The sequence below is a fragment of the Grammomys surdaster genome, unplaced genomic scaffold (genome assembly GCF_004785775.1).
Source record: "Grammomys surdaster isolate TR1022 unplaced genomic scaffold, NIH_TR_1.0 140, whole genome shotgun sequence".
NCBI lineage: Eukaryota > Metazoa > Chordata > Mammalia > Rodentia > Muridae > Grammomys > Grammomys surdaster.
The window spans coordinates 3,086,356-3,099,424 of record NW_021604598.1 but is presented as its reverse complement, the minus strand read 5'-3'; the positions used below and the strand labels follow the sequence as shown (position 1 = coordinate 3,099,424).

Sequence of the window (13,069 nt, the reverse complement as noted above, 5' to 3'; positions counted from 1 at the left end):
CCTTGAGTTCCTGGGTTCCATCCCTCATCCCAAACACACACAAAAGAGCCCAGAATTTTCATCAGCCAAAAAAAAATTCTTTTTACAATTTAATGTTTGTATGATTTATATCTGAAGATCTGCCCCAGCTGCTGGTGGGAGAGCACTGGAGATCTTTCTTTAGAGACAGGGACCTGATCCTGAACTTCTAACCCTCCATCTAGCAAGGATCTCTTAGATAGCTTGTGGTTCATTTTGCAATCTGCCTGCAGACAGTACTGCAATGGCTGTTCTTGTGTGCTCACATCCTGTGTGTTCAGACTTGCCTCTGGATAAACTGGATTTGCTCCTGGAAGAACCACTGTCATTTTAGCTTCTTTTTGATGGCACTGGGAATGAACTCCAGAGCCTCACCCATGTGGGCAAGCACTCTGCTCACAAACCACCCTCCCAGCCCCGCCCAGAGTGAATACAGAGTCTGTTGGTGGTGCACACCCTCAATGTCAGTACTCAAGACAGAAGCAGATGAATCTCTGTGAGTTCAAGGCTAGCCTGGTCTACCTAGTGCATTTCAGGACTATAGTGAGACTGTATCTCAAGAAGAACGAAAAAGAAAAAGAGAGGAAGACAGAGACAGAGATAGACAAGAAAAAGAATAAACACAAAAAGCTAGCTGCTCTGCCAGCTACTGGGAGCCCAGTTCCCTTCTGTGGGGAATTGAGTAACATTTGCCCACAGACATATTTGCCTAAACCATTGGCGTGAGGAAAGTCACACAAACTGCTCTCTTGAGAGCTTCAACTGTCACACCAGGAGTGCTGGGTTGTCTGCTGCCTGACAGAGTCAAGTGGCAAACTACAGCATTACACTGTTTCCTCCACATTACACTGTTCCTCCACAGAGAGAAGCGTGGCAGAGGAGCTACCATGTGCTACCCTGTGTTGGTACTGTTGAACCTGAGACACAAGTTACTGTAACTTGTGTCTCGGAAAGGGATGGGGGCAGGACAGGGGTGAGCGGGTAAAGGTGATTGCAGTCAAGCTGGACGACCCGAATTCCATGCCTGGAACAAACATGGTGGAAAGTGGAAACTAACTTACAAATTGTATTCTGACCTTCACTTGCATACAACTTCTACTAATAAAATAAATATTTGGAGGGTTTTTTTTTGTTTACAAAAAAAACCAAACCAGTTTTTGCAGTGGTCTGCTTCTACAGCTCCGTCTGACTAGACTTTTTCTGTTTCCCTGAAGACATCCAACCCCACACAGCTGCTGGAGACCTCTTTTCCTAATCCTGCCTGCCTTCCTGAACCCTAAGATAAAAAGTATGCTTATCCTTTGTTCACCTTCCTCCTCCTGAAAGGCTCTTTCTTTCTTTCTCTTTCTTTCTTTCTTTTCTTCTTCTCTCTCTTTTTTTTTTTTTTTTTTTTGGTTTTTCGAGACAGGGTTTCTCTGTGTAGCCCTGGCTGTCCTGGAACTAACTCTGTAGACCAGGCTGGCCTCGAACTCAGAAATCCACCTGCCTCTGCCTCCCAAGTGCTGGGATTAAAGGCGTGCACCACCACTGCCCAGCAAGAGGCGCTTTCTTACAGCTTGTTTGCCCCATTATTTTTCTCTCAGACTCTATAAAACGTTCCTTAAGCTGAGATAGATGAAAGGAAGGAAGGGGGCGAGGGCGAGGGCGGGGGCGGGGGCGAGGGCGTGGTGGTGCACACCTTTAATCCCAGCACTTGGGAGGCAGAGGCAGACAGATTTCTGATTTCTGAGTTAGAAGCCAGCCTGGTCTTCAGAGTAAGTTCCAGGACAGCCAGGGCTACACAGAGATACCCTGTCTCACACCGCCCCCCCCAAAAAAAAAGAAAGAAAGAAAGAAAGAAAGAAAGAAAGAAAGAAAAAGAGAGAGAAAGAGAGAGAGAAAGAGAGAGAGAAGGAAAGAATTCCTTTTTGAAGACAAGCTTTATATATAGCCTGGCTGTCCTGGAACAAGCTCTGTAGACCAGGCTGCCCTCAAACTCAGAGGTTTTGCCTCCTGAATGCTGGGATTAAAGGCATGCACCACCACTGCCTGAGACGTCAGGTTTTTAAATGTGATAGCTCATGTCTGTAATTATAACATCTGGGAGGCTAATGTAGGAAGATGATTGTGAGTTTGAGGACAGTCCAGGCTACAAAAGGAATTCCAGGTTAGCCTGGGCTACAGTGTGACCGTTGCATCAACGTCACATAAAGAAATAAGTAGAAAGAAACTAATCTTGGTTACTTTGACCAAGAATAAGGCCAAATTTGAATTCTCCATGTTTCTCCCTGTGTCATCCAGCTTAACTGGAAATGGGCTGAGTACACAGTAGGATCACATTTTGACTACATGTCTTGAATGATCTCAAAGCATATTACTAGCTTAGCTGCAAGGTCTGCAAAAGTTTCAGTCCCTCTGAAGGGTAGAGGTATTTTCAGAAAACTATCACCACAGATCCTGTCTTACAGATCCTGTTCAAAACTAAATAAGAGACTGGACTCTGTGCCAACCGTGAGCTGATCCCGTCAGGAGGTTACCTGGCCTGTCTGACTATGAGGTAGAACACTACCTTGCTGGCCTCCCTGATCTTGTTTTGAGAGGTTGGGTAGTGAGAGGACTTAGCTAGTAAGGGAGTGTGCTGCCAAGCTGACCACCCAAAATCAATCCCTGAAAATACACGCACTCGAGAGCACACACACACACAAAGTTAATGTAAAAAAAAAAAAAAAGGTCAAACAGCAGAGTGGTGTGTCTGTAACCAGCCTAGAGTACATGACACCCTGTCCTTAAAGAGAAATAATTTCTGACCCTGCCCCTGAGGCAAAGGCTAGACTCATTCCTGTTTCTCTGAGGACATTACAGAGACCCAGACAGGTCTCAGTATCATGTCTGTCCTGGTTTGCTCCCTACTGTAGGGATAAACCACTCTGGGCAAGAACAACATGAGGAGGAAAGGGTTTATTTGGCGTTTACATTCAGACCTCAATCCATCATGGAGGGAAATCAGGACAGGAAGTCAAGGCAGGCACTGAGGCAGAAGCTGTTAAGCAGTGTTGCACACTGGCTTGTTCTCCATGGCTCTGTCATACACCTAGGACCATCTGCCCAGGGGTGGCACCACCCACAGTAGGCCGGGTCCTGCAGGCTAGTCTGGCGGAGGCATTTTCTCAATCAACGTTCCCTGTCTCTCGGAAGACCCTAGTTGTGTGTCAAGCTGAAAAAACAAAAACAAGACAAAACAAAACAAAAAACACCTAGCCGAGGTTGGCAATGCTGTGACTACAGTTCGGCCCTCCTGGAAATTCTCAGCCGCCAAGCCTCTTCCCACTGATTCAGAGGCTCCTGGCAGTCAGAGCTCTGAATCAGCAGTCAGCTTCACCCAGTGTCCCTGTTCCCAGGGTCTAGAAAGGAGAAGTGACATTGTAAATGTCACATGGAGAATGCAAACCAAGTTCCCTATCCCACTAAGCACTAAATGCTACAAAGATTTCTCAGAGACACGGAGAGGAACACTGAAGGCTATGCTGTGCCCCTGCAGATGGACTTCTGTCCAGCTGAGGTGACAGCAGCTACCATTTGCTGGTTATGAGGTCAACGCTGTTTGTCCCCTGCACTTGGAACGGAACCCAGGGCCCTGTGCATGCTAAGCAAGCACTCAACCATGCAGTCCACAGTCCCTGGGTGTTTTTTTCTAAGATATGGTCTCACTATGTAAACCAGCTGGCTTCAAACTCACAGAGTTCTGCCTGCCTCTGGTTGTTCCTTGGTTCTGTGTGCTACCACATCCAGTTTATTATTACTGGTGTGTGTGTGTGTGTGTGTACGCATACACTACAGCACACAAACGGAAGCCAGAGAACTACTTGCAAGGACTGATTCTCCCACTATAAACTCTGGGGATTGAACTTGAGTCAATGCAGGGCAATCTTTTACCTTGTGAGCTGTCTCTCCACCCCACGGTTGGCTTTTTGAGACAAGGACTCACTGCATGGTTTGGGTTTTTCTGGGGCCTCCTGTGAAGTTAGGCTGGCCCCTGGTTGTGAAGTTAGGCTGGCCCCTGGGTGTGAAGTTAGGCTGGCCCCTGGGTGTGAAGTTAGGCTGGCCCCTGGTTTATGCAGATTTTCTTGCTTCCACAACCTGAGTGTGGAGATTAAAGGAGCTAGTCACCATGCCTATCTTTGATTATTTTTTTAAATTTGGGGACAGGATCTAAGTTGCCTGGGTTGACCTTGAACTTTTGAGCCTCTTGCTTCAGCCTCCACAGTGCCTGGGATGACAGCCTACAACAAGCCAGGCTAAGACATCATCTTGCTTATTTTATTTTATTTTTTTTAACTAGCCAAAATTTTATTTATTTCTTGCATTTGAAGTATTCCTCGATGACATCCTTGGCCTGAGATTCTTTGCCATAGTCCTTAACCACTACACAACTGCAACCAACCACTTTCCGTGGCTTCCCTTCTCGATCGATTTTACAGAGGCCCACCCATTCCCCTAGTTTCTTGTTGTCATCAACCTTTATCAGGTTGATTTGGTGCTCGGCACAAAGTGCCTCCACCAGCTTGACATACATGGGCTCATCACAGTTGGATGCAAGCACACAGAGATGGGCTTGGCGCTTGTCTAAAGCTTTGGCAGCTTCGCGTATGCCACGTGCTAGGCCATCGTGGATGAGGGCGGTCTTCAGCACCTCTTGTAGAGCAGTGTTGACGTCCATTACACCTCCAGCAGCTATGCCTTCCTCGGCCATGGCGGTGGATTACGAGTATCGCCGAATCTTGAATGCACCCGAGCTTCCGCCTCCGCGCAAGTTGGCGGCGGCAGAGAAAAAAGATCTTGCTTATTTTAATTCTGTGATTTTATTTTGGCATGGTCTCCCTATGTAGCCCATTCTGATCTCTGACTCAATGTAATCCTCCTGCCTCAGCCTTCTGAGCTGGAATTACAGGTGTGTTCAACCATGCTGGGCTTTTGACACCTTCTAACCACAAGGACTGTGATGCTGGTGCCAGCTGTCATGCCTCGTGATATATATTTGCGGATGTGTTGAAATATTTTGCTTAAAGCAGCATGAGAGTGGACGAGTTTCTTCTGGCTCACAATTCAAGGGCACTGTCTGTAGTGACTGGGAGTGCGGGAGGCAGGGGCTGGGGCAGCCAATCACAATCTGGACACAGAGAGATGGATGTGGGTGCTCAGCTGGCTTCCTTTTATTCTGTGCAGGATCCCAGCCGGTCAGTCTTCCCACATCCATTAACCTATTCCAGACAGTCCTCCACAGATGCGCCCAGAGGCTTGTTTCCTGTCTAGATCCTGACTCTAGCTTGCATCAAGCTGGTGAAAACTAACCAGAACAACTACTGAAAACAAGAGGTTTGCATATGTGTCTTGACCATGAGGGCAAATAAGACAGCAAGCCACAGGGTAACAACATGTATGGACTGATTTTATCCTCCGTGCATTTGTAATTTTGTATTTGTGTGTGTGTGTGTGTGTGTGTGTGTGTGTGCGCGCGCGCGCACCAGGGTCACACACTGTAGCCAAGGTTAGCTTTGAAGTATTCATATAGCCCAGACTGGCCTAGAACTAGCAAAGATCTTGTCTCTGCCTTCTGAGTGCGGGGATTTTGGGCCTGAGCCAGTACACTCCGCTTCCCATCCTGTGTGAATAGAAGCTGCCAACACAGAGAAATGGTCTTCAGAAAAAGGCAGTTCCAAGGATGACACTGCCCCCTATAGGGCATCTTGGAGATCCATCCACTCTAAATAAATACCTCAAGTTGTTTCCAGAAACACACTAAAGATATAAATCTTGGTAAAGTCCCCAGGGCAAACACTTACCAAAGTCAACAGCCAGCACACTTCTTTCATTCTCTTTAAAGCATAAGGAATGTGTGACACAGCTAAGCACTTTCCGAGCATGTGTGTGTGAGTGTACAACATGCAGGAATCCGTTCTCTCCACCATGTAACTTCCAGGGATCTAAGCACTTTCCGTGTGTGTGTGTGTGTGTGTGTGTGTGTGTGTGTGTGTGTGTACTGTACAACATGCAGGAATCAGTTCTCTGTTTCTACCACGTAACTTCCAGGGATTGAACTCAGGCTGACAAGCTTGGTAGGAAGTGCCTTTAGCCATCTTGCTGGCCAGAAGCCTTTAATTGAGAAAAGAAGTATGTAAGTTAGCAGGTATATCTGTGAGGGTCCGCGTGTAAAAGCAAGATCCTCACATTTCTCCATCTTACATATTGAGGCAGGGTCTCTCTTGATCCCAGAACTCACCTCATCTGACTGGCCACCTTGCTCTGGGGATCCTCTGTCCCTGCAGGCTTGGATTACAGGTGGGTAACCACACCTACCTGGCTTTTATGTAGCTGCTGGGGTTCAAGCTCTAGTCTTCAAGCTTGCCTGGCAGCTGAGCCATCTCCTCAGCCTCTATCCCAAGCTTACTATGGCCCAGATTCAATCCTTGATTTCTTCCCTATGGGACTCCTCTGCCTTCCTCCTCAGAGAGGCAGCACTCAGGAGCTCTGCCGAAGATCACCCCCCTCTCCTCCACTCTGTCACCTCTGCCTAGTCAACCCTTCAACCTCTACTTCAACTTGAGCGTCAGTCTGTGAGCCCCAAGCTCCTTCCTGATGGCCTGGTTGCTGCTCTACCAGCATCAAATGTTCGGAGCCCCGCATGCCTCTTCCTGCTACACAGACGTCGTGGAATGCATTCTTCCTGTGCACTTCAGTCCATGGAGTTAATGGGGATTTGTGTCTCCCTTCTCCATCTCAGACACCATGACCAAGGCAAGTCTTATAAGGACAAAATTTAATTGAGGCTGGCTTACAGGTTCAGAGATTCAATCCATTATCAAGAAGGTGGGAGCATGGCAGCATCCAGGCAGGCATGGTGCAGGAGGAGCTGAGAGTTATACATCTTCATCTGAACTAGGAGAAGACTGGCTTCCAGGTAACTAGGATGAGGGTCTTAAGCCCATGCCCCCAGTGGCACACCTACTCCAACAAGGCCACACCTCCTGATAGTGCCACTCCCTGGGCCAAGCATCGTCAAACCACCACAGCTTTATACCTCAATTTCTAGATGTATAAAGTTCTTCCTGTTCCCATTAACACAGTTCCACATCGGGCCAAAATCTAGCCAGCTCCTGCTGTGGCTTTAAAACTGTCCTTCCATCTCTCCTGCCCCATCTGCACTCTCTCCTACTTTTCATCCACCAACTAGGGTGGTTTTAAAGGTGTGTGTGGGGGAGTGTCTTTGTAACCCATGATGGCCTCAAACTCAACTTGTAGCTGCATTACTCGGGGTTTGCGAGAGTTACAGAGCTTATGGAATGACTCTCTCTGTCTCTGTGTGTGTGTGTGTACATGTGTGTGCATGTGCATGTGTACATGTGTGTGTGTGTGTGATTTATTGGAATGACTTACAGGCTACAGTCCAACTAATCCAGCTAGCTAGCTGCAAACAAAAACTCTAAGGTGTTCGGTTCACAAGGCTGGATGTCTCAGCTGTCTTCAGTATACGCTGGAATTCCTAAGAAGTAGGCTCCGAATTGAAGGTTTATGTCTTTCCAGCCTTAAGATCTGGATCAAAAGCACATGTCTTCCTGCCTCAAAAGGACTGTTGAGATGGCTCAGCGGTTGAGAGCACCGACTGCTCTTCAGGAGGTCATGACTTCAAGTCCCAGCAACCACATGGTGGCTCACAACCATCTGTAATGAGATCTGGTGCCCTCATATGGGTGTCTGAAGACAGCTACAGTGTACTTTGGGCCAGAACAAGAGGGAGAAAGGAAGGGAGAGAGGGGAAAGATCTGCTTTAAAAACCTGTCTTCTCACCTTGGAGTGTTTTGTGTTTTACATTAGCATATATTAGTCATACATAACAGGTTTTCTTCATGTATGTATATGATGTATGTGATGGCTACTCTGGTTGTCAACTTGACTACATCTGGAATGAACTACAATCCAGAATTGGAGGGCTCACCTGTGATCCAGATCTTGAGGCTGGAAGACACAAGTTTCTGACCTGGATCTTGGCATGGAGATCTTGAGGCACAGTGGCCATGAAAAGCTTAGGCTCAGGCAAGGTAGTACATGCCTTTAATCCCAGGAGACTAAGGCAAGGAGACCTCTGAGTTCAAGATCAGCCTGGGACAAAGCAAGTCCCAGATCCAGGCATGGCTGGTACATACCTTTAATCTGGGCCACACCTTCTGCTGGGGGCCTATATAAGGGCACTCTTCTTCACCTGCTTGCCTTTACTTGCCAGCACGTCTGTTGGAGCCTGCTTCTATCACAGACCAGATGAACCAACTAGCTTCGTGGGACTGAGCAACCAACTACTAGATTCTTGGACTTGCCATTCACAGCTGACCATTGTTGGGGAGCTGGACTACAGACTGTAACTCATCACAATAAATTCCCTCAATACAGCGAGACAGTCCGTAAGTTCTGTGACTCTAGAGAACCCTGACTAGTACAATGTATTTTGACCATATTAACCCCCTTACCGGGTCTCCTGTCTCTTTCTAACTAGTCTCGTCTAGGGCTAGGATATTGGAGTGAGCATGGAGGTTAGGAAAATCTAGGGCTTCAAAGGGGTAAGACAAGTGAGACGAATCCAGGAAGATGATTACAGGTGAGGACCTTTACCAGGAAGAGTACAGATGGAGTCACCGCTCACGGACACCCCTAGAAATTTACTCGGGAAAGAGCGGGACGGTGGCGCATGCGCTGTAACAATTACGTGGAGCCAGGCAGTTGGAGGCGGGGTCTACACGCCCTTTTACTTGGTTAAGGAGTGGGCGGGAAACCCAAAGCGATATTTCCGCTTCCGCTAGGGGCCGGAAGTTAGCGTCTCCTGGGTGAAGCGGCCTTGACTGAGAAGCAGGACTGGTACAAAGTAAGTGTAGGGTCTCGCGGGCGGGCGTTGGGCTAGGCGGGACAGGCGCTCTTCTCTAGATCACCGCAGGGTGTGGAGCCGAGGCCGGGGCGTGGCTCTGAGGACGGCCGCGTGGGGAGCCTGACCCCTGGACCCCTGCAGTTGGGCTAGCGGGCGGCGCCACCGAAGCCTGGGTGAGGCGGACGGCGTCGCTTCTCCGCCGAGACCCCTTCCCGCTGTCCCAGTCGCCTGGGGACACCATGGCTCGTTCGCAGGCTGCGGTTTGCCAGTGGGATTCTGGGGCCACACTGAGACAGATTCAGGGAAACTCAACAAGTAGTTACTAAGTGCATAAGGTTTACCAGGCACTGTGGGTGCTAGGGATTGAGCAGTGACCAAGTGAAATCCTTCCTCAGAGATTGATGGGCAGGGTTGCAGTTTGCGGAGGAGTTTTAAGGTGATCGTGAGTTTATTTTGAATGCTGTGTGTGTGACCAGAGGACAGCTTACAGGAGTCGCTTCTCTCTTCACCGTGAGAGCCCAGGGAAATGAAGTCAGGCTGTCAGGCTTTGCAGCCAGCATCCTCACCTGCTGAGCCATCTTCCTTGCCCTGTTTTGAAAGTTTTAGAAATCTTTTGTCCTACATTTTTTTTCTATGTGTGTAGAATGTGTACAGAAGTTAATGGACAACTTGCGGAATACATCCTCTCTTTCCACCTTTACGTGGGTCCGGGGACCAAACTCAGCCTTTCAGGCTTAGCAGCAATGCCCGTAGCAGCTGAGACAGACTCGACAGAGATGTCTAGTCTGTGATGCCGTTGTAGCTGGTTGCCAGGTGCAAATGGGAGGGGACGCAAACACATCTGCTTACACAGTTGACAGCTGGGCTGGGGACCAGGCTAAGCTTCACCTTCAGGGTCTGGCCTTTTTGTGCGTTTCACACTTTATCCCTGTTGCTCCCAGAGCCTCAGCGGTTTGTTCTGAAGTAAAACGGTGAGAAAACCCTTCATCTGGCTCAAACACTTTTCAGATATACCCCTCTTCCTGTCTGTCTTGGCATCAAAGCTGCCTTCTGTCATCCAGGCATCTGAAATGACTCCAGAAGAGAAGGTCCTTCCTGATGCCCCTTCACCCAAAGTAGCCCCATCTCAGAAATTTGATTTAACTCTAATAACCTCATAGAAATAGGATTCATCCAGTTACAAGTTTCCTTAAGAGCTGTCATCTGTAACTATTAATACAGATGTTTTGAAGATTTATTTATTTTTATCTTATGTCTGGGATATCTGGATTCAGGATATCTGATATGTGACCCCCCCCAAACCCACAGGTTGAGAACCTCTGCCCTAGACCCTTATACACGCTAGGCTACTACCAGCTGAATTCATCCAATTAAGTGTGCTCCTGTTGCCAGATGGTGGTGGCAGTGCCTTTAACCCCAGCCTGTGAGAGTCAGGCAGGTGGATGATGAACTCGGATCTCTGAGTTCAAGGCCAGTTTTCATATTAAGAACCATAAATCTTTACTAACATGGATTTTTAAATTTATTTTTATCATAGATAGATAGATAGATAGATAGATGCTTTGCTTGCATATATGTCTGTGTACTCCTTTGGTTTGGTTTGTTTTAGACAGTAGATTTGAATTTGTTTTGTTGTCCAAGCTGACCTCCAGCTTTCAGTGATCTGAAGTGCTGGGGTTACAGTGTGGGGTGGGCTAGCTCAGACTAGACTCCAACCTGTTAGGAATTTTCCAACGTCCACCCTGAGCTTCCTGAGTTCTGGAACTTCTGGCATATGTAACATGCTGGTGTTTTCCTTTCTTTCTTATTTTTAATACAAAAGCCCAGTGTGACACATGTACACCTTTAATTCCAGGCAGAAGCTGGCAGATCTCTGCGAGTTTGAGGTGAGCCTGTTCTACATAGATAATTCGAGGTCAATCAGAGTTACATAGTGAGACCCTGTTTCAGTAGAGAAATAGCTGAGTGTGGTGGTGCATCCCTTTAATCATCACAGGTGGACAGCAGAGGCAGGCCTTCATAGTGAGCTCCAGACCAGCCCTGGACTGCAGTGAGACTGTCTCAAAAGGAGCTTGGGGTAGGGCACTAATGGAGACTGTGTTTGGTTAGAGGAGGCACACGTCCTACGTATAGTGCACATTGAGGTCAGAGGACAGAATCTGGGGAGTCTGTCAGCGAGTTCTCAGACAGCGAGTTCTCAGACAGCGAGTTCCCAGACAGCGAGTTCCCAGTCAGACAGCACTTTCCACCTCCAAGTCAGAATGCTAGGCTTAGTAGTCAGTGAGTTCCCAGACAGCGCCTTCCACCTCCAAGTCAGGATGCTAGGGTTCCAGATTTGAGCCACTGTGCCTGGCCTTGTATACATTTCTGGAATTGAACTAGGGTTGTCATGTTGTCATGGTTGGTACTAAGCCATCTTCCTGCCCTTGACTTCATCTTTACTCACTCCTGGGACTTACCTCCCTCATCTCTTAACAGCATGCATCACTACGCCAGTGCCCTCCCTGTCCCTGCTTTTTCTCCAGCTGGCTGTCCACCCCTACCTTTCCCTGAGACCCTGAGGACAGAGCTCGTAAGTGACCTACCTAAAGGTGAACAGGAAGTTGGGAAACCAAGGTTAAAGGCTGTTCTTGGTCCTATTGCCCAGGGTGTACACAGGGACTGCTGTGCCTAGGCCCAGGAGCCTGGGTGATGACAGAGTATACATCTTCCCTTCTCCACAGACCACTGCTGGTTGCCTCTGTCCTGCTTCTAGATGATGGAAATAGAGAGTGGCCATCTGCTACCAGCCTCTGACCCCTGTCTTCTGTACCACAGGTTTTATTCCCTCTGCAGTTATGGGCCGAAGGAAGTCCAAACGGAAGCCGCCCCCCAAGAAGAAGATGACAGGCACCCTAGAGACCCAGTTCACTTGCCCTTTCTGTAACCACGAGAAGTCCTGTGATGTGAAGATGTGAGTGGGGTGCAGGGTGGGCATCCAGGCCTCTGTCCCCTCCTTGCTCACCCTGGGCCTTCCTGCTATCGAGGTTGCCTCCACAGGCTCAGGGCATGCTTCTCACGCATGACCTTGTCTCACTGCAGGGACCGTGCTCGAAACACTGGAGTCATCTCCTGCACCGTGTGCCTAGAAGAGTTCCAGACACCCATCACGTACCTGTCAGAGCCAGTGGATGTGTACAGCGACTGGATAGACGCCTGTGAGGCAGCCAATCAGTAGCAATGTCAAGGACCTGCTCCTCCACAGCCCCCGATCTGGCTACCCATCCAGAGACATTCCAGGGCTCCAGGGTGTAGGTCCAGGGCTGACAGCCCTCCCTCTGTGTGTATGGAGTGGGTATGAATGAGTAGGTGTACACGGCTGCAGATGTGACTGCAGGGACCGAGGTGAGCGATGCTGCTCACCAAGCAGCCCAGGGTGGCCTCACAGAACCCTACGCCTCAGATGACTGAAAGCCTTGGAGTTGTTCCCACCCTGCCCCAAGCTTCAGGTTCCTGTCTTCTCTGGTGACGGTTCCTGACATCCCAGGCAAGGAATAGCTGTGGGACCTCCAGTCTCCTCAGACACCTCACCAGCACCTTGCCCTTGGGGACCTGGATTTTCTGTCCTTCCCAGCCTCCTTGTGCTTGTGGTCTGGGAGTCGAGGCTACTGACCACCCAGGTCCCTTGGCTGGGCTTTGCTGGGGGGGGCACCATTTTCTTCTTCTGCCGTTGTAGAAAAGGTAGGGGCTAGTTGGGGTACAGCTGTCACTCATGATCCTGTCAATAAAGCAGCCAGTGTGTATCCCCGCCTCCCTGTACTTTCTTGGGTCATGAGGTAGCCCCAGTGTCAGAAGGGGAGTGGAAGACTCAGGGATGAGGCATTCAAGAGAAATCCTGGTGGCTCTATGATGTATGGTTTGGTCAGTTTTTCCTGGTTGGTTGGTTTGGTTTGGTTTGGTTTGGTTTGGTTTGGTTTGGGGGAGAGAGGTGAGGTGATACAGGATCTTACTGTGGACCAGGTTGGCATCATGCTCAGAGATCAGCTTGCCTCTGCCCAGCTGTTGAGATGAAAGGTGTGAACCACCACACCCAACCAGTGGTAGTGTTTGAGACAAGATCTCACTGTGCAGCCCAGAATAGTCTCAAGTTCCTCCTTCTGTCCCAGCCTTCTAAGTGGCAGAATT

At 48.8% G+C, this 13,069-nt stretch overlaps 2 protein-coding genes across 4 annotated transcripts; one reads left to right on the top strand and one right to left on the bottom strand.

Moving 5' to 3' along the window:
• Positions 1-4,331: 4,331 nt before the first annotated feature.
• On the bottom strand, positions 4,332-4,819 carry LOC114618124 (40S ribosomal protein S12). The gene has a single exon (XM_028763770.1). The coding sequence runs from the start codon at positions 4,745-4,747 to the stop codon at positions 4,349-4,351; it is 399 nt and encodes a 132-aa protein (XP_028619603.1). The 5' UTR covers positions 4,748-4,819; the 3' UTR covers positions 4,332-4,348.
• Positions 4,820-8,828: 4,009 nt separating this feature from the next.
• On the top strand, positions 8,829-12,687 carry Elof1 (elongation factor 1 homolog). Of its 3 annotated transcripts, XM_028763773.1 has the most exons (4): positions 10,773-10,791; positions 11,384-11,477; positions 11,723-11,858; positions 11,987-12,687. In XM_028763773.1, the coding sequence occupies exons 3-4, from the start codon at positions 11,743-11,745 to the stop codon at positions 12,120-12,122; spliced, it is 252 nt and encodes an 83-aa protein (XP_028619606.1). In that variant the 5' UTR covers positions 10,773-10,791; positions 11,384-11,477; positions 11,723-11,742; the 3' UTR covers positions 12,123-12,687. The 3 variants fall into 3 exon arrangements, with proteins under 3 accessions (XP_028619604.1, XP_028619606.1, XP_028619605.1); XM_028763771.1 differs by lacking the exons at positions 10,773-10,791; positions 11,384-11,477 and adding an exon at positions 8,829-8,905; XM_028763772.1 differs by lacking the exon at positions 10,773-10,791 and having other exon boundaries at positions 10,898-11,477.
• The last annotated feature ends 382 nt before the right edge of the window (positions 12,688-13,069 follow it).